At 36.1% G+C, this 21036-nt stretch overlaps 1 protein-coding gene across 1 annotated transcript in view; it reads left to right on the forward strand.

Annotated features, from left to right (window-relative positions):
- Positions 1-4308, forward strand: part of ZMAT4 (zinc finger matrin-type 4) — a 264020-nt gene extending 259712 nt beyond the window's left edge. Inside the window, exons 6-7 of the mRNA XM_006916459.2 lie at positions 2142-2238; positions 4203-4308. Coding sequence (XP_006916521.2) covers positions 2142-2238; positions 4203-4308 — 203 coding nt within the window. The remainder of the gene's footprint in view (positions 1-2141; positions 2239-4202) is intronic.
- The last annotated feature ends 16728 nt before the right edge of the window (positions 4309-21036 follow it).

A 21036-nucleotide genomic window follows, 5' to 3' on the forward strand; every position in this document is an offset into this window, starting at 1 on the left:
GAGAGGGCAGTAGGCTCCTCTCTTTTCCTCTACCTGGGGCTTTTGCCTTTCTTCTGGGATTTTGCTTTTCTTCCTTTACCTCAGCAGGTCGTTCCAGGTTCCTCCAGGGCTGAAAGATGCATGGTATCAGGATAGAAGGGCAAAGAGGCTAAAAGTTTGCAGAATAGATATATATACAAAGCTAGCACAGGTGCTGCCTGACTTGGCAGGGGTTGCAAACTGACTCTTTTCAAAAAGGATCTCAAGACTGTTTAGTAGCCATTACTTGATATGAGCTAAATATTCCCTCTGGGATCACTTTAAGACCCTAGATATTCAGATACACACTTCTAGCATCATTCTGATGCAATCTCATTGCCCCCGACTCCACTATCTAAGATATCGCCAAACCAGCTCCTCTCATATATGTTATTCATGTCGTCTGTGGGAAATATATCTTTTGCTCTGACAAACTTTGGGAATACAGTCTGTGCTCAATCCTGACACCTCCCTTCCTTTGCCGTTAGTCTCTAGCCCTTTGGATCTTGTAGGTGGTATAAAATGTCCAGTACATTGCTAAGTGTAAGCAGGCACTCCTCAAACTCTCTAGGTAGTTCATTTAATCCTTTTACCATGGGTTTGAGGTAAGAGAGGGATTCCCCATCTTGCGTGGAGGAGGGTAAGTTAAACTCCAACTCGTTGGAAGCTGGTGCTTGACGTCTTCCTTTAGATGTCCTAAACTGGGGCTCTCATACCTCACTTTAGCAATGTGGATGTAGTTAGCATCTATGTCTTAAGGCTACAATTCAGGGCTTCATCTGGGACTTTGGGACTTAAAGTGTTCCATTTTAACATCTCTTTAAAATCATACTAATAATTATGTTGATCACTTCTTACGTGCCAGACACTTTTTCATACAGGCTTTATCACACTCTATTGTTCCCACAATCCTATAAGGAAACAGAACTACAGAGAAGTCAGATAATTTGTATAAAGTCACCAGGTAGCAGGCTACAAAATTCTTCCAACACTGTGCATTATTTTCTTTTTAGGAAAATAAGAATGATTTTGTCTCTTAGAAATGGAATACTAGGTGTTCATCAGGGAAAAAAATGATACAATTATTTAGCACCCTGACTTTTGCAATGGTAAGACATAGAATTTTGGAGCAAAATTATTAACAACTCTCACTTGCTAAGCATTTTACTAAATCTTGTTCACTTAATTCTTATATTAATTCTTGTAATGTGAATAGCCTTGTCTTAATCTTGTAGATGAGGAAACTGAAGCCAGGAAGAGATGACATGATTTAGCCTAAATCACACAAGCCAGAATTTTAATCCAAAGTTTCAGATCATGACTCTGAGTTTACTTTTCTCCTTACTCTGAAGGAACACACTGTCAAAAGGAATATGTTCCATGTGGGTCTCTGAGCCATGACAAATGTTTAAAGTTTGGTTAAAACTGCTTTCTAACATATTTGTTTCTAGATGAGTCAGTATGACAAAGGAATCAGATTTTACTCCTTGAAAGCAAAGGGTATCTTATTCATCTTGGAATTTGTAATGCCTAATTCAAAGTCGATACTCTATTAATGAATTAATTAAATGAATAAACGAATGAATAACTTTCTTTTAAACTCTCTGGTAGAAAGTAGGCTTTTATGTGAATTAGATTAATATATTGTCCTTCTCCTGGTATTTACATTTTATAAGATGATCCTGGAACAATTCCCCAAATGAATGATTTCTGATTCTGCTGTCAGAATAGATGTGAAAGAGGAATTGAGATAGTTTTTCCCTGGAGTCTCAAATTTTATTGCAGATATGACAGCTTAGCATGTGTATATGCCTTGAGGAAAAAATAGAATGCTTCTTCATTTGGATCATAAAATGTCCAGAAACATTTTACCTCAAAAAAGTATGTTCAAATAATATCCATCATCCATAAATAGAGCAGGCTGCTTCTAACATAGTCACAGTCATACTTCCACTAAGGGACCTGTCAACTGGGCTTGGAGGGAAGGATTGAAGTGTTGGTGGTGGTGGGGTGCACCAAATAACCTCCAAGATACTCTGTCCCTGAACTTTTGGAGATTTAAGGATTCATTCAGGTAGTTGATGACAAAGATGCAGCTAATCAGGTCTGTCTGTCATCTACAGGTCTGAGGCGCAATTATAGATGTACCATCTGCAGTGTCTCTCTAAACTCAATAGAACAGTATCATGCCCACCTGAAAGGATCTAAACATCAGACCAAGTAGGTACTTTCATACTTTCAATCTTCGGTCCTTTTGCATGTGATTTTGAGCATGATGATTAAAGGCTAAACATTTTAATTATTTAAATACATAGATGGAAACTATATCTCTTTATCTCCAAAGTTCCCTTGATATTTATGCTACTAAAGCCTCTGGAGTCCACTTAGCTCTACTTGAAGAATGGCTTCTTCTACTTTTTTTTTGGCACAAATAATGACAGGGTTTTTTTTTCATTTTTCAGGGACAGTTTAGCACATTTTTATAAATGTCAGGAAAGTTTTAGATCTATACAAAGTGTTTTTAAATAAACAATGTTATCTCTGTTTAGAGGATATTCTGACCTCAGTGTCGTTAAGTCAGATTTTATGAATGTCTTCTACCATTTTCCATTTCTAGATGAATATTGTTGATTAGTATAAAAACCTAACAAATTTTCTCATATATTAAATCATTTACATACATAATTATTTCCAATTAAATGGAAGCTCATCTTATTATTTTTTCAAAAATTCTCATGATTTTAAACTTGAAAAAGCTAATCAGGCATAATTTTACCTATATTTATACTGTGCATCTCTTTAAAAATCAATGACATTAACTTCATAGATAGATATATTTTAAGTAGCTACTAGGACTGCTAATAAAATCTAATAAAACAGGAAAAAACATGGGATATCTCAAAAAAGTATAATTTTCCTGAGTATAATTGTTTTCCTTTCTCTCATATTTATTAGCAAAATTATTTAACAGATTTGACTGTACCAAGGCTTCATGAATTACAAATGATTTATTCAACAAACATTTATTGAGTGTCCACTATGTGTCAGACTCTGAGGTGTGCACTGAGGGGGAAGAGATGAAGTGATTCAGGCCTAACTTCTGTAGAGCTGCCTGCCAGGCTGGAGAGGCATCCATGTAAACACACAGAGTGTTCTCTAATACCATGTGGACAGCCAGAGTTCTGAGACCAGGGAGGGAGCAATCAGGGCAAGCTTTACAGGACGTTGGTGCAGAGGCTGAGCACGTAAGGAAGAGGTCACAGTCTGATTCTGCTCACCGTTGAAACTCCGATGACTTGCACAATTCTTGGTACATATTAAGGGCTTTATAGACATTTTCGATTGAATGAATGTGTGATTTTGAAACATGAGTAACAATTTTCGAGGCAGAGATATGGGGAAGGTATATTCCAGGTAAGGAAATGTTTTGCAAGGATATTTTAAAGACAAAAGTCACAGGGGGTCTGGCTTAGGTGAGGAAATGCAAGCCCAGAGTTTTTACTGACTCTTCCTTTTCATCCATATTATGCCATCTCATGAGTCAAAGACACTTTTATGACTTGCTTTACTCTGATATACCCCAGAGCACTTTTTTATCAAGACAATTCTTCAAAAAGATTTTTTCTGATTTGTTATGAAGTACCTAGAGTGCTTATATTGATTAGTGGACATTGCTGTTCCCTGCCCCCAAAAGTAGTCTGTTCATCATCTCTCTAACTAGTATGTTTTAAAAGGCAGCATATACATCCTAATTAAAATGCATGTGATGTACACACAGACACATTACAAGAAGCTGCAACAATAAATAATAACCTTTTAGGGGTGTGCATTTATTGCTCTTAGTACATAGAAAAAGGTAGTCAATGGTGACTTTAAGTGGCATAACCATGTAAATAACTAATGCAGACAGTATCTCCAGCTTCAGAAAAATCTGTCTTTCTATGTGCACGTATAAATCTTTATGTGCCAGAATTTGTGCTAGGCATTTTCATATCTATTATCTCATTTAATCCCCTTCCCTACTTCAAGATAAATACTATTGACCAATTATTTTATTTATATGAGAAAACTAAGGCTCAGAGAGAAGTAACTTACCCGTTATCACCTTGCCAATAAATGGAGAGCCGGGACTGAACCTAGCAGTGTCTGACTCATGCTTCTTCTACTTTTCCCATTTCACTCAGTTACCACACACAAGCATGGAAGGGAAGACTACTAGTAGAGAGTACTATGATGAATTTTGAAAAAGAGAGCATCACTTCTCTGGTGGGATTTAATAAATATACATGACTTCAGAAGGGTACGTCTCCTATTGTGTTGCCTTCTTTCCAATAAAAAAGACACACTCCTTTTCTGTCTCAGAAGCACAAGGTTGTTCTTCTGAAGAGTGAAATGAAGGACATGTGGAGAAAATAATGACAATAGCCTGGTCTCACATGCCTGTTCCATCTACCCTTATGCCTAGTTTGAAAAATGTGTGTGTGTGTGTGTGTGCGTGCGCGTGCGTGCGTGAGCTTGTGTATGTGTGTGTGTGTGTCTGAGATTGTTCCATAATTTTTTTGTAATATCCTTGTCAGTTTTGGCATCAAGTTTATGCTGGCCTCATCAAACAAGCTGAGAAGTCTTCCCTCTTTTTCTAATCCCTGAATGAGTTTGTAGTAAACTGCTATTACTTATTACTTAAATATTAGGAAGAACTTACTGATGTTTCCATCTGGCCTGAAGATTATACTGTGAAAATACTTTTATTAGAAATTTAATGTCTTTAATAGAGCACTGTTCATACTTTTTATTTCTTCTCATATCAGTTTTAATAAGTTATTTTTTAGTGAATTTGCCCATTTTATCTCTAGTTTTAAATGCATTGGTATAAAGCTGTGCATGATAACCCCCTAAGTTTATTGTTAATGTTGTAGGATGTTTTTCATTCCTGATATTGTTTATTTCTGTCTCTTCTTTTTGTTGTTGTTGTTTTTTTAATCAATTTTGTTAGAAGTTTATCAATCTTCATTAGCTTTTTATGATGGACAAACATTTGGAGTTTATTGATTTTTCTCTATGTTCAGTTGTTTTTTACTATTTAAAAAAAATTTCCTTCTTTATACCCCCTTTGGATTTAATTTGCATTTTTCATCTAACTTCTTAATATCAAGGTATAGATGATTAATTTTTCAGTGTTCCTTTCTTTATAATACATGCAATTAAGGCTCTGAATGTGCCACAACAGATTGTTTTAGCTATATTCTACAAGTTTTTATTATTACTTTTTTGCATTCCAGAAGTTTTAATATGTGGTATCCTCATTATTATTTTTTTAAAATATTTTCTAATTTTTACTGTAATTCCTTCTTTACTCATTTACTCATGGTTAATTTAGAAGTATTTTGCTTGAAATCCAATATTTATATACATTTTGTGATTAATTTGTGCGTGATTCTACTTTGGTCAGAAGACATACTCTAAATGACTTCAATCCCTTGAAATTTGAGTAGACCAGCTCTGTGCCATAGGCAAATGGTCAATATTGGTAATATGCCATGTTCACTTGAAAAGAACATGTCTTTTTCAGTAATTGGGTACATTAGTTATGTTAGATTTCTTAATCGTTCAGATTTTGTATGACTTTAGTGATTTTTTTTGTCTGCTTATGATTTTCATGAGAAACAGAGGTAGTTAAAAACCTCCAACTATAAATATTGATTTGCCTATGTAACCTGTTAATTCTATCTTTTTAAAAATTTATATTAAAGGTATGTTTTTAGATGCTTATAAATTTAGAGTGCTTTTATGTATTCTTATTGAATTCATACTTACCACCTTTTGTCATCATGAAATGCCCTTCTTTGTTACTAGTAATACTTTCCTTGAAATATAGCAACATCAGCTACAACAACTCTTCAAAGCTTTCAAAAGTTTTCCTTTAAATTGTAGCTAGCTTTTTTTTGTTGTTCTCAGGTGAAAGATTAATGTTATGCCAATTACTCTGTTAGAGCTTCAAATGGAAGTCAGCCAAATGGGTCTTAACTATTCCAGTCTGACCAATTAAAACAATATAAGTATTAAGGTATCAGCAATTTTCAAGGTCTTATATTTATATTTTTACTAATAATTTCTAGAAAAGTGCTGAGGTCAGTAAAGATTATTAAATTGTATAGTGAATAGAACACTGAATTTTGAGTCAAGAGATTTTATTTCTACTACAACTTTGCCACTGAGTGATCTTGGGCATTGAAAAATCTTTAAGTCTCAGTTCTCTCATAGATAAGTGTTTAATGATGACAAGAACACAGCAAACATGCATCCACTTTCCATGCCACTCTCATGATCCTGGTGCTTTTTCCTAACGATCCTGATTTCAGCCTTAAAATTCTTAAAACAGGTCCCCAGTTAGTTTTTACCATTGTATTGGAGTTAGCAATGTGTCCCCCAAATTGTGACCACACAGAACCTCAGAATGTGACCTTATTTGTAAATAGGATCTTTGAAGATGTAAATAATTAAAATCTCAAGATGAAATCACTCTAGATTTAGATTGGGCCCTAAATCCAATGCCTGCTGTCTTTAAGAGAGAAAGGAAAGTGGAATTTGGACACCCAGCAAAGAAGACATGTGAAGACAGAGATTGGGGTTATGTTTCCACCAGATAAGAAGTACCAGGAGCTGAGAGCGTCTGAAAGAGACAAGGGAAGATTTTCCTCTAGAGCTTTTGGGGGCAATATGTCCTTGTTGACACCTTGATTTCAGACTTCTGGTCTCTAGAACTGTGAGAGAATGAATTTCTGTTTTTTTGTGGGATTTTTTGTTTGTTAGTTTTTATAAGCTACACATTTTATGATTTTTTTTTAGGGCAGCCATAGGAAATTAATACAATGTGAAGCCTACTTGCCTTATTCCACAAGTTTGCCTTTTGTCACATTTTCCTGGGCAGCTTTTTACTATGCTTGTCCCAATAAAATTGCTGCTGCTGCTGCTGCTGCTGCTGCTGCTGCTGCTGATGATGATGATGATGAATATGGTGATGGTGGTAATGAGACCACCACTGAAAAGAGGAGTAAAACTTCTGTGCAACGAGAATATAGCAACACATTAAAATGCTTCGAAAGTGTTATCTAATATGCACAGCCTCCCTGTAACTGACCAGATGTTCACATCTCCGGTTTATAGGTTAGAAAATTGAGTCTCAGAGAAGTTAAGTGACTTGTCCAAGGCCCCCAAAATAATCAATTGACAGAGCCAAGAGTGGAAGTCAGGTTATCAGCCATCGTTACTATTACTGTTATGATAATACTTAAATAATAATATTATTATCACGTTGCTCTTTACTAATGGTAATGAGGATTTTTGGGAAGACAAATGTTATAAACAGCAAAATGGCAATCAAATTTTGCTCCCTTATTAAATAACAAGAGAAATGTTAAGTATCTAATGAGATTAAAGGTTTAGAAATACTAATGATCACACTAGTAGATTTTTCATGGTTTCCAGGGGATCTAGTCTGTCAATTAGTACAAATAATTAAAATGATATTTAAAGGCAGATGAGTACATAGTATAAACTAATGAACAATTTCCCTGTAGTGTTCTTATATTTGACTTTAGGGAACACTTCAGGCCTTAGGACAGTATATTACCTAGAAGTAAAGGATATAAAAGTTGTCATTACTTGCTTTGATACTTGAAAATGAGACACGAGTGTCTAAGAAAATAAATCAGACTGACAAAAACTTAGTAGCAATTTCAATTTTTTTTTTCATTTAAGAAGAAGCCTTAAATGGTGATATCCATTTCATTTTCTGCAGTTTTTCCCCATGAGGCGAATACTCCAGACAAAGCCTTTATATTAGTTTCCCATTGTATTCATTTATCTGTGAAGTGATTGAGTGGATATTTAGACTAATTTTCAGAGTTGTAATATGTTTGCTTTCAATATCTTGGAATTCAGTTCTGGCATTCAGGATAGTACTTCATTATCTGAGGGTGCATGAAAATAAATAAGCTAGTTTTGCAAGATACGCCAATCATTAAGGACTTTCTATACATACGATAAATAAAAGTTGCATAAAACCCCAAGAAGATGTTCTCTTTGGAAACAAACAAATAAATCAACATCAAATCAATGCATGGACTTCTTCAAAGGCTAAAAATATAGATATTCTTTGTGGGATTTTCAATGTGGTTTACTGGCACTAATGAAGAATTCCATTAACTAAGGGGCCTGAGATTTGTTATTGTGCTACATTTTCCATGAGAAAGTTTTATTTTCTAAAAAGTATAAAATACATGTCATCAATAAAGTTCTGAGATGAGCAGGATGTAGACACTATTGAAAGTAGAGTTGTCCTTTCCCAAAGAAAGTCCAGGTATTTATCTTCAGCTGATAGTCATTTGTAAGCTGCTTGGAAAGGCTCGTAATAAAGAGCAAAATCTAGAACCCAAGGCAACTGCTATGCTTGTCTTATTTTATGATTCTGGCTGTGCAAAACAGCTCTTCTAGGAAGCAGAGCTTATGGAGTGTCACCGAATCTTTCTAGCCCACTGGACACTGTAAATAGGATGCCTGCTACAGCACAGGGATGAGGATGTGGCAGAGCCTGAGTGTCAAAGGGCATTCTTTTGGCTCTGTTTTTAATAGACAAAATATTCTAGTCCACTATTGCCAAGAGCTCTCCCTTCTCTGAGGAAGGCCTCTGACGAAACAGAATTCAGCTTCTCAAGTGGAAGACAGTAGCCTGTAGAGAGAAGAATTCCACATTAGCTAGAAAAAAAAATTTTTAAACCAAAAAACTATGTTTCTTTCTCTCTGTAGCATTAATGCACAGGCAATTCTACCAGCTCTGTTTTTCCAGTCTCACTTGCATGCTTTTGCTATATATGCCATACCTAGGGATACATTATAATTACAGTATGTGAATAGATTAGGCCTTTTGCAGGCTTGGAAAGAACTAAATGGGGAGCACTTTCATTCTTTCATAGTACTTCTAGAATTACCAATGACACCTAATATTTCTTAGCTCACCCATTTCCAACCCACCTCCTTCTTGAGGGACTTATAATCATTATTTCATTATTTTGTCATGCTTGAAATTTGCATGAGTCATGGCTATCTCCAGAGTGGTTCTGAGCTGATGATTTAATGTCTCAGATTTAATTGTGGACTCCATTGAAACTTCTCATGTTTTTTGTCATGCTGCTTCAGATAGTCATCCAGTACCAATCACCAACTTGACTTGGTTCTGCAAAGTGCATCCAGAAAGAAAGAAAAAAAACTGGAAGGAGGCTGAGAGGCAGACAACCAGAGTCCCAGTGTCAGTGACGCTTCTCACAACCTGTGTGGCTTTTAACTTATTTTTAAATAGAGCTATTGAGATGCAATTTACATACAATAAAATGCACAGATTTTAGTTATAGAGAGTGATAGTGGGTTTTGACACTTTATATACTGTGTAACTACCAGCCCCGTCAAGATATAGAACATTTTCATAACCCCTTTTCAGCCAATATTCCACTCCAGCCAAACACTTTTTGATTTCTGTCACCATAGCTTAGTTTTGCCTATACTAGAACTTAATGCAATAATATAGTATGTTTTCCTCTCTTTCTGACTTCTTTTGCCCAACATGTTTTTGAGATTCATTCACATTGTTGCACATATCAGTAGTTCATTCTTTCCGTGTGTGGCTTTGAACAAATCATATTTCCTCACTGTGCTTCAGTATCTTCATTTGAAATCTGAGGGGAATGGAATATAGAGTAGTCAAGGTCTCTATCAATTCTAATATTCTCTTATTTTATGACTTTGAGATTTAGCTTCTTTAACTTATATATAATTTTTCAGCCGGCAAAAGATAGGCTGTAAAATAATTCATTAGTCTTTACTTCTCTAGTGCTGGAGACTCAGAGTTGACCAAACCTTTAGGAGTTAGGTTTTGTGAGAGGAAAGGGATTCTGGAAGCCTGATTATATTGTCCTTAAACAAAAGGCCAGGGACTTTCCAATGGCTTACCACTTGGGGCAAATAGGATGAAATTGGTTATATGAGAAGAAAGTACAGAAAAAATGTTTATTTTAACCTTATTCCATGCTGTAAATATAGATCACAAATTCTGGTGACTTCACAGGCAACCAAGGATAAGGTAAGACAAATTCAGGAAGGTTCTAAACAAGACGTTGGTCTTTTGGCTGAACAGTCCAAGCTAATGCTTTCCCACACATGTCACCAATGTTCATTAGAAATTAGAGTATGTTTATTTGTAAACTATATTTAGCTGCCATTGACTTTTAGTAGAACCAAACTTTAGTAGAATATTGAATTTGGCCAGCATTTGCCTAATCTCTCAAAAATTATCATGGAACATGGAATGCCAGGGAATTGAATTAAATAAATTAAGTATTTCACTTCATATAGGTCAATTTTGTTGAAGAAGTAGGGGGAGGAGATAAGAAGGGAATGAAAACATGCCCTTGGTTGTGTTACTGAGTCTAGCTCTCTATCACCTCTTTTTGGGGTACAGGAGATTGAGTGGGTCTATTTTGGCTGGGATTTTCATAGTGTGGATGGAGTAGTGGTGTGAGTGCTTGGGCAAATCATCCCCTCACTCCATTTAATTCAGTCTCACAACTAAAATCTATTGGGCACCTGTTGTGTATGGGGCATTAAAATGGGCCTTAGAGATAATAGTAGGAGATACAGAGATATTTATAACTCTCGACAAGTTTATAATCTAGTTGATGGGATGCCAACAGGTAGCCAAGTAATTACAGTTAAAATCAACATAGGATATGGTAAGTACAAGAAGTACAAAATGCTGCTGGAATTCAAAGGAAGAAGAAATTGCGTCTGGTTGGGGTCCATCAGGAAAAGTTATTGGGAAGTGAGTATGGTAAAGTAGTTTCACTAAAGTGGTTTTGGAATGAGACCATCAGGGTTCAATTCTGGCTCTGTCTTTTACTAACTCTGTGTCCTTGAGCATGTTACTTAAAAACTTCTCTGTGGCTTAGCTTTCACTTTAATAAAGTATAACAGATGCTTTATTACAAATGCTTACCTAAACTGATTGTGGTAAGGACTGAGTTTTAAGAACAACAAAATACTAAACTACTTAGATAGTACTTGACATGAAGTGTTAATTATCACCCTTTATTAATGAAATTACATTTGAAATGGGCCTTGAGGAGTGGGTAGGGGAATGTCAAGGTAACACTCAGTACTTCTTCTGTCCCAAGTACTTCTTCTATAAGATTGCTCCAAAATTCTTCATGACTAACTCTAGTTTTTTTGCCCAAAGTTGGGCCTTCTGGACTCTCACAATTTCAGTTCTGCTCAGTATTTAGAACCCAAAGTGACCTTAACCAGACAGTGAGATATTAAGAGTGCTCTATGACAGACCTCCAAGACTATCCTCACTCTGAGTTTCTTGTGGTCTTATGCTTTCTATCTGCTCCAGGTCTTCATTTTACTATGTAATAGTTTCAAGCTTGATATTTAATCTCGCAATACCAGAACAAACACTTCCCAAATGCTCCCAAATATATGTGGTCTGTACATCCTGATTCCTACCCAGGCTTCCCACTTTATCCAACTGATTACTTGTTCCATTTTGTCAGTCATCTGTAATTAGCACATTATTCTCCAAAGACCATGGTGTATAAACCTGGAAATTAAAAAAATGAATTGAACTATGCTCCTGGTTGAATTTTCTAAAATTATTCTCCCGCTAGTCTTTGAAACTCCCTGGATAGAGCTTCTTTACCATTCTTATTATATGGAGCTCATTTTTCTTACCCATTTGCATTTTTCACTTTACCGTTTAAAAAAATATACGTATTCCCTCTACTCAGGTATCTGTATACTTCTGCTTATACTAGATTCTTACTAATCTTAGTATAAACTGATTAAATCCAACTTTGAGCCACAATGTTCGATAAATGCTCTGTCTTTAATTCGAAGGATTTTCTCAAAAAACAAATGTTCTCCACTTATAAAGGTGACATCTCTTTAAATATTAACCACTGTTATTTCAGATATAACTTAATGACGAACATTTTGAAGATTTTCGTTTTTTTCTTCTTTGAGTTAGGATTATGTAGATCATTCTATATTGTGTTAAGACTAGCCAGATGCAACCAGTATCTGGACCTCAGTCAGAATATAAATTTGTAAAAACATTATTATAATCATATATATTTGTCACTCTTAATAGTATTTTATAACAAATAAGAATTGTGTATTTTTTCTGTAGCCTTTAAGGTCACAGAAAAAGCTCAGTCTATTTCATGCTGAGTAGTCAAATACAAATCAAAATCTATGAAGCTAGCTTTCAGAAATGTGAGTGATATATCAAGCTCAAGACACAATTAGTTCAAAGTCATACCCACAGCCTCTAGTGCTATTATACTCTCCAGAGATATATCTGTCTTTTCTCTTCCTTATTTAAGTGCCCTTTCATCTAAAGACACCTAACAGGATAACATGTGCACTTTACTTTTTTGATTTCTAAAACCGTCACCACCAAACTTATTTCTGTTATAACAAAAAGATCTTATAAAAGCCTTAAATAGGTGAGTTTCAGACCCCTGATTTTATTTCCTTGATAATGGATAAAGTTCAAATAATAGATTTGGTTTTATAACATCTTTCCAGTGTTAAATAAGATAAACTTAGTAATAGTCAAGATTTTCATGGACAGACAACTTACTAAATTAGAACCTATTGTCCTTGAGTATCTATATGAGAAAGGACATGTTAAGTCTCTGTAGTAGATGAGTTTCACTGAGTGTTCTAAACTTTCTCATTTTAAATCCAGCTTTAGGTTAGCAGAGTTGCTACTCAGGGCAATTGAGTAAGGGGATCTTCAGATTTTTCAGCAGCCTTCATACTTAGAAAGTTTGAAAGCGAACTATAAGCCAACTATATAATTTCTATTTCTTAGTCTTAGAGCTAGATGTCATAATTTTGTTATTCCATATTATATAAGAGTCTTGAAGGTAAAAGTATGTTTCTCATGGAAAAGAGAGACCAGGTCAAAATGTAACCCGAGAGATTCACTGCAGCCAGGAAATTTAGTGGCCAACATCTGTTGTTCCCCTTCTAAGGGTGATGGGAAAGGAGTCAAGCTCTCTCATGCTGGGATGTCAGGAAAACATTAGTACAAGTAAAAGATTTATCAATGCTTTTTATCAATGCTTTTCAATACATGTATACACTGGAGAGGCATCTTTCATTTCAAATTTAACTCTTAAGAAACCCAGTAACAAATAACTAATTAGCCAACCTTCTAGAACATATGAGTGACATTTCTGTACTGAATCTAGACAGTTTATTTCTGTGGATGGAATTTGTCTAGAGGTTTTCAGTGAGGCAACAAACATGTCATGGTGAAGGAACACCAGAATACTCATTGACTGGGTCAATAGTTTAGCGAATAATTACTAAGTGACCCAGTGTGTTCTAGATTCTAAATCATTTAGTAGAGAATGACAAATTAATGTTATATTTCCTGTCCTTCAAGTGCTCATGTAATTTTTTAAATGCCTAAACACTAAATCTTTATGATTCCAGAGAAAGACCCTTAAATTCTTGGGTACATTCAAATTGTGGGAGAGAGGGCTGGTGGTTTCACCTGATGATGAAGGTCAGTAAGCACTCTGAAATCTCTCAGCGATGTGGGGCTTGGTGAAGGCACAAATGGACCTTCTGCACCTTCAGTGATGATGTGGTCGCTAGGAATACGGGGTTAGGTACAGCTTATAGTGCCCACAGTAGCCTGAAACCTGATTTGGGAATTGAGGAAGGAAGATAACTCAGGATCCAGAAGGAAGTCAGGCATAAACAGGATGAAGCACCTAGGAAGTGCTGGCTGTTTTGTTGTATGGGCAATAATAGAAGCTCTGCCTTCTAAGGACTTACTCAAAGGAAACTACTTTATTAGTTTTATATGTTCTGGGTTTTCTTTGAAAAACAAAACTTTATATGTTCTGGGTTTTCTTTGAAAAACCCTTATTACTTATAAATAATGATTTAAATCTTGTAACACCTGATAGGATATTTCATTGCTATTAAGTAAGGGAAGAAACTAGGAATGAAAATTACATTAAAAATAAGTGACATTTGTGGTCAAAGAATGATGATTGGAGATGTTTTTCTGTCCAACTTTGGTTGAAAATCACTTTCTCTCTCTTAATGCTTATAATACTTTCTTTAGTGTATGGTTCTAAGAATTGATAGCAAAAGATTTGTTCCTTAAGTTAGTACAGAGATAAAAGAATAAAACTGAGTCAGGTATTCATAGTAAGAATGGTTTTATTGTTCTAAAGCAGATTTTCTTTTACTATCTACACAGATAATTTTTCTTTTAACCTTAAAGTAGAATTATTCCTGGATATTTTGATTAAAATATCTCATCCTGTGCCCATGGGATGCTCAATAATTAATATTCTTTCTTTTATCCAATGTTTAATTAAGGTTGAGGCCAAAACAGGATTTGAATGACTAAAGTTAATGAAAATTGTGAATATCATTCTAAAATGTTCTCTGCTAATTGTGAGTAATTTCTCCATTTCTTTGAGAGGATGTGGCGAGTTGTAACACTGGCCTTATGATGTGATTTCAGGGAATTGCTTTCTTCTCTCAAAGTGATATCCTTCCCCCCATACATACTTGCTGGCTAATTGTCAAAATGGTCTTTTAGTTTTCGCTTTCTGTTTTTATATCTCACATATGAGTGAAATCATAAGGTTCTTGACTTTGTTCAGTCTGACTTATTTCACTTAGCATGATAATCTCAAGATCCATCCATGTTGTCGCAGTGACAATATTTCATTTTTTCTTATGGCTGAGCAGTATTGCATTGTATATTTACCACATCTTCTTTATCTAATCATCCATTGAAACACACTTAGGTTGTTTCCATGTCTTGGGCACTGTGAATAATATTGCAGTGAATATAGGAGTACATATATCTTTACAAATAAATGTTTGCAAATTTTTGGGGTACTCAGAAGAGGAATCACTGGGTCATATGGTAGCTCTATTCCAAATGAGACAAACAAACAAACAAACAAACAAAAACCTCATAGACACAGACAACAGTTTAGTGGTTACCAGAGGGAAAGGGGGTTCTGGGGAGGTAGAAAGAGTCAAATATATGGTAATGAAAAGAGACTTAATTTTGGGTAGTAAACATGCAATGCAATATATAGATGATATATTACAGAATTGTACATTTGAAACCTATGTAATCTTATTAACCAATGTCACCCCAATAAATTTAATAAAATTTAAAAATAAATAAATAAATAAATGATTTTCTTTCACAGAGAAAAAAGTCACTTTGTCTACTTTCCCATGGAGGTTCCAGAGATAATTGCACAATGGTATATGTAAATGAAAAATATCAGACTCTTACCTGCGAGAGGTTTAGATGAGAAGCCCTGAGATAGAATTATAAAGGACATCATTAAATGGGCTAGAAAAGGCAGAAAAGGGAGACTGGGACTGGCAAGGTCAAGCTTGGCCTCTTTGGGCCCAGGGCGAGACAAATTTGAAGAAATAACACACATTTCCATATACTCTGGACTTATAAAAAAACAAATGAGAAAAATAAAACTCAATAAGTTAAATATTTTTCCTACCCCAAAATATTTCTAGTCTCCCTTACCATCATAGTTTTGTCCACTATAGTTTCCTTTGGCTTCTTTAGCTTAGTGCTCTTAAAGCAATGATTTCAAATATTCTCTAACAACTGTAAATGTACTGACCTCATGACTCACCCATTTTTATCCTTTTGGAGGACAGACAGGGAATAAGTAGCTTCATTATGATTTTTAGTCAGAGAAAATTTGGTAGAGAACAGTTGTGTAGCCTCTGAGAGTTGGAGAGCCTGGGATGAGAAAGTTGAGAGGACTTCTCCTCCCTTGGCTGCTGAGTAGAAGGCCAACAGCTGCCTCTGTGGGGGGCCTGACCATGGTAAGCAAAAGTAGGAACCGAAAACCCCACTTCTGCTTCCCAACCCATTACCCCAGTTTCTGACTGGTTTTCAGAGTCAAGGGACCATCTTTAAAGACAGAGCCACTGTAGTGTAATATGTCATGTCTTTATCATCTGGCCTCATATACACTGATCTAATCAGAGAATTAGAAGTGGAGAGATATATTATCAAGTCATACAGAGCCATGCAAGTGAAAATGTTTCTAAGACATAGTTCTAAGTAAACTTTAAAATCTAGTTCAGAACATTGCTTTTCATTATAGATTTTTCACTTTAAAATTATTTCTCTTAGTAGAGCTTAAAGAAAAAGATGAATTATGTCTGTTACCTTTGGATTTAGACAGCAGATGGAGTTCTGATTTTCTGGCATGTTCCTCTTTTTGTAGATCCCCAATACTTGAGAATGATTCAATTCCATTCTGCATCTAGCTAAAATCCATGTATTGCAAGGATATAGGACCAGCCAAGAGTGTGATCCCTACCTTCAAGAAGTCTAGAGTTTAACTGAGGAGACTAAATTAAGAGACTAACATAATAGAACATTTAAATGCTAATATACGTAAGTGATTTTACATAACATCATGCAAAAAATTGAAAAAAGGGAAAGATTAGTACAGACATGCATAATGAGAGAAATGTGCTTAGATGAAATGAACCTGGGCTAGGGAATAAGGATGGATTCGGTTTGAAGTGAGCTGAGTTTCTGGGGTCTAGGAACATTCAGGTGAAGGTGCCAGTGGGCATTTAAGTCTACGGATCTGGAGTTCAGAAAAGAGATGATGGATGGAGATGAGTTTCAGGAGTCATAAGCTCACAGGAAATGATTAAAGTTGATGAGCTAGAAACATGCCAGGAAATTATAACTCCATCTGCTGTCAAAATTCATAGGTAGCAGACATAATTCAAGGAAGGCATATAGAGAAGCAAGGGATTAACACACATTCATGCACATACACACGTGACAAAGGAAGTGAAGTCAGAACTTTTCCCTATAATGGCACGTTTTATATATTTTTTTCTAAGTATGAGGAGAACAAGACAGATTAGAAGCAAAGGAAGAAAAACTTTTCAAGAAGGAAGGCGCAGAATACCAGAGTCAATAGGGGAAGGGCTTTAAAAACCAGCAGGCTTGTCAGTTAGGAGTCATGGTTAATTTTGGCCAGGAGCATTTTTTGCTGAAGTTTCAAGAACATTACGACTACAATATCTGGGGTAAGAATGAAGTGAGGGTATTTCTTACCGGTGTTCTCCCAGGATGAGGGAGAGTGCCATAGAGCCCACAGACGATAGAACGAGAAGGCCAGAGGGTGATGTATGGTGTGCAGAGAGGAAAGGGTTTTGCAAGAAAACTCAAAATTAAACAACGGTACCTTCTTTTAAAATAAATCATAGGTGAAATTTCATAAAAACACAGTCGAATGCCACCCAGTGAACTTTCTCCCTGCCCCTGCTCTTCTCTAGAACTCTGAGGAACCATTTGATAATCATCGGAGATAGGACAAAAGAGGAAAGAGTCAAGTGTTCCTCCTTTTTCCAGCCTAGAAGTTGAAAAGAACCTTGGTGGAGATGAGACTATCAGGGTCTTTAATAAATCCAGTTTTAGACCATTGCTTTTGAAGTAATAGCACTTTAGCCAAATGCCATTGGATGTGCTTTAGGTAGTTGGAAACAAGCCTGGAATGCAGATACAAGCCATAGCTTAAGACGAAGATTTTTTTGAGCCAGCTAGATAGGTAGAAGTTGAAGCCTTAAGTCTAGATGTATCCTCTAAAGTAGCGAAAGGGGTAGAGAGAAAGAGCAGCACCTTAGGCTTTGACTCTGCCAGAAAACCATTCTCAAGTCTATCAAGATCTCACTCTGCCCCTCTCTCCTTCACTCTCTCTCCTCTCCTCCCACTCCCACACTCATAGATTTGTAACAGAGATTTGACCTTAGGCATTTGTAGGTGCTGGTTAAGCGCTCTCTAAAGGCTGTTGGCTTTGCATCTGATGCTGGAGCTTGAAAGACACAGGACAGGCCATTAAAGAGGTAAATGGATATAAAGCCTGGAAGAGCAAGGACAAACTCAAATTCATGAGTGCAAGCTGGAACCTGTGAGGATAATGACAACCCCTGTTAGTGCTCACTACCTTCAGCCTTGGTGGAAGTGAGTTTTCTATGGGGGAATATACTGCTTATGTGTAAGGCACAAAAGTGCTGACCTTCCTAGTGTAAAAAGACAAAACCAGAGAGGGCAGAGAATTCTAGGAAATGTTCAAGCTAGCCACATTAATATACTGCAGAACTATCACAGGACACCAATGAAGCTGCTAAATAACAATATAAGGCAGAATTGTTCAATGCCTAATGAAAAACTAGAGCATTAAGTGCTGAGTCATTTTTTGTCTCTCTTTGAAAAAAATTAACAAATCAAAGGTAGAGTGACTTCAGAGATTTCTAATTTTCTCAGATGGAATCTGAACTTGTTTTATTAATGAATGACATTCTGAATCTCTTTGCTTTAGGTACATGTAAAAAATTATAAAGACCATTTCTTTTTTTAACTGAGCCATATGCCATTAATGAAAATGTTCAAGGCTCACATGTGTAAGATAATTAATATCCACCTAGGAATGAATTATGTCCAGAATATTAAAGGATTAAAATATGATCTGGAAAATACAAGATTTTATCTACATACTGAGATTAATTTGAGGGGAAAGATAAAATTTATTTTCTCATTGATGAGCAAAAAAAGAAAAAAATATTCTGCTGGTGCTATGGCTTAGGGATTTATTGCAGAGCTGTCATGGAAAATGGACCATCTGTGATCGGAAGTATTATTATTTATATAATTTGTTCAAGACAACAAGCTATAATAAAATGTCCAATTTCCCATGGTGAAATTGTCTATTTTACTTTATATATATATATTTAAAATATAAATGTTTAAAGTGTGACAGGATTATGAGAGCATTCCAAAGAAAATAGCTTAGCCACTTTGTGAATGGGTGGAGCTGGAAACTTATTACGTAGCACAAATGTTGGCAGTGGCAGAAAGCCATCTACTGAAACTGGCACTAGGACAAGTTAGTTGGAGAGTAGGAGAGACCTCAGAGAACAAAACTATATAAAACTTAAAACAAACATGAAGTCCTTGCCCAGTCCCAATACCACCTGTACAATATCTGCCGGGAGAAGATTATCACAAAAGATTGTTCACAAGGAGCTTATAAGGATCATTCCTGGGTGCTCTATTCTTTTTCTATCAGCACACTTTCCAGAAGATATCTAGTGCAAATGTGTGTGTGTGTGTGTGTGTGTGTGTGTGTGTGTGTGTGTGTGTGTGTATACACACACATATATATGCACACACGTTATCTATCAACCATCTATCTATATTTATACTTACCTACATATGTATAACATTAAATTCAACCCTGATCATTCCCCTGGGACTCCAGACTCCCTATTCAGATGTCCAACAGGCATCTCCAATTTAACATGATTAAAAAGAGAACGTTTGGTTTCTCTCCAAGACCTTCTGCCCCGTCCTCCCCGAATCTCCCATATCTTTAAATAGCACTATCATTTATCCAAATGCTCAAAGCAAAGTCCAGAAGTTAACTTTGATTCTTTTCCTTCCATTCATTTCCACATCTAATCTATCAGCAAGTCCCATGACTCTGCCTCTACATATCTCAAATCTGTCCTCATCTCTCCATCTCCACTATTAACACCCTAGTCCATGTTTCCAGTCTCTATCTTTTCTGGACTCCCTGCAGTAGCCTCCTCACTTGCTCCTTGTGAGCACATTTGCCTGTCTATACACCATCCCTCACACAGAAGCCAGAATGAGCTTCTGAAACTGTACCTAGATTTTATTCTCCTCCACTGAAAATCCTCTGAAAGCTTCCCATTATGCTCAGAAGAGAATCCAAACTCCTTGTGCTGGTTCATAGAGCCCCGTGAGATCTGATGTCTACCAACCTTTCTGTGTCAGCTCATACCAATCTCTCCCTGCCCACTGTGTTCCAAGAATACTGACTGACATTTGCTCCGGTTTTCAAACAGCCCAACATTTTTCTGCCTTAATCTTTGTTCCCTGCGCTACCTGGAATCTTCCTGATTCTATTTTTCCACCAGTCATCACATGACTAACTTCTTTTTGTCAACCAACATTCAAATGTCTCTTAGGTATTGTTATTGTCCTGTTTTAATTCTCTACCTAGCGCTTATTTCTCTTTCACATTTTTAAATGTCTGTCTTTCTATCATCTATCTATCATCTGTCTATCTATCTATCTATCTATCTATCTATCTATCTATCTATCTATCTATCATCTATCTATCTATCTATCTATCTATCTATCTATCTATCTATCTATCCATCCATCCATCCATCCATCCATCCATCCATCCATCCATCCATCCATCCATCTATGCATCTATGCATTCATAAATAGAATCATAGTTTCAGTGAAGCAAGAATTTTCTGGATCTTGTTCACTGCTGTATCTCCAGTGCCTAGAAGGAGCCAGCATATGGAAGGCATGCACTGCTTTCTAATATCAAAGACAGTCAGAGACAGATAATTTTAATATAAGATAAGAAATGCCATGACAGGGGAAAGCAGTGTGTTATGGGAAAACAAAAGAGGGGCAGCCGACTTAGCCTGTGAGAAGACTTCCTGGAAGAGATGGTACTTGACTTGAGGAATTGATGAGAAGATGTACAGAAAAAGTAAGGAGGTCGGTCTAGGAGGTGACACCACCATTAATAAAGGCTGATCTATATCATTAGAAAAGAGCCTAAGCCTGAGACATTAGCAGGAGTTAGGAGCTATAGTTAGAAGTTCTAAATGTTATTAAAGACAGAGAGTACTTATCTTACAGGTAGTAGATTCATATTGAAATGATTTTAGAACTCTCGACTCTGGCAGCAGATTGGACAAGTCTAGAAACAGGGATAACAAACGAGAAATTATTAGGAATAATCCCACCTTACAGCATGCCGAGTTATAGCTGCAGGAATTTAGGAACAGAAATACTAAGGC

Source organism: Pteropus alecto, unplaced genomic scaffold (assembly GCF_000325575.1).
Source record: "Pteropus alecto unplaced genomic scaffold, ASM32557v1 scaffold24, whole genome shotgun sequence".
Lineage (NCBI taxonomy): Eukaryota > Metazoa > Chordata > Mammalia > Chiroptera > Pteropodidae > Pteropus > Pteropus alecto.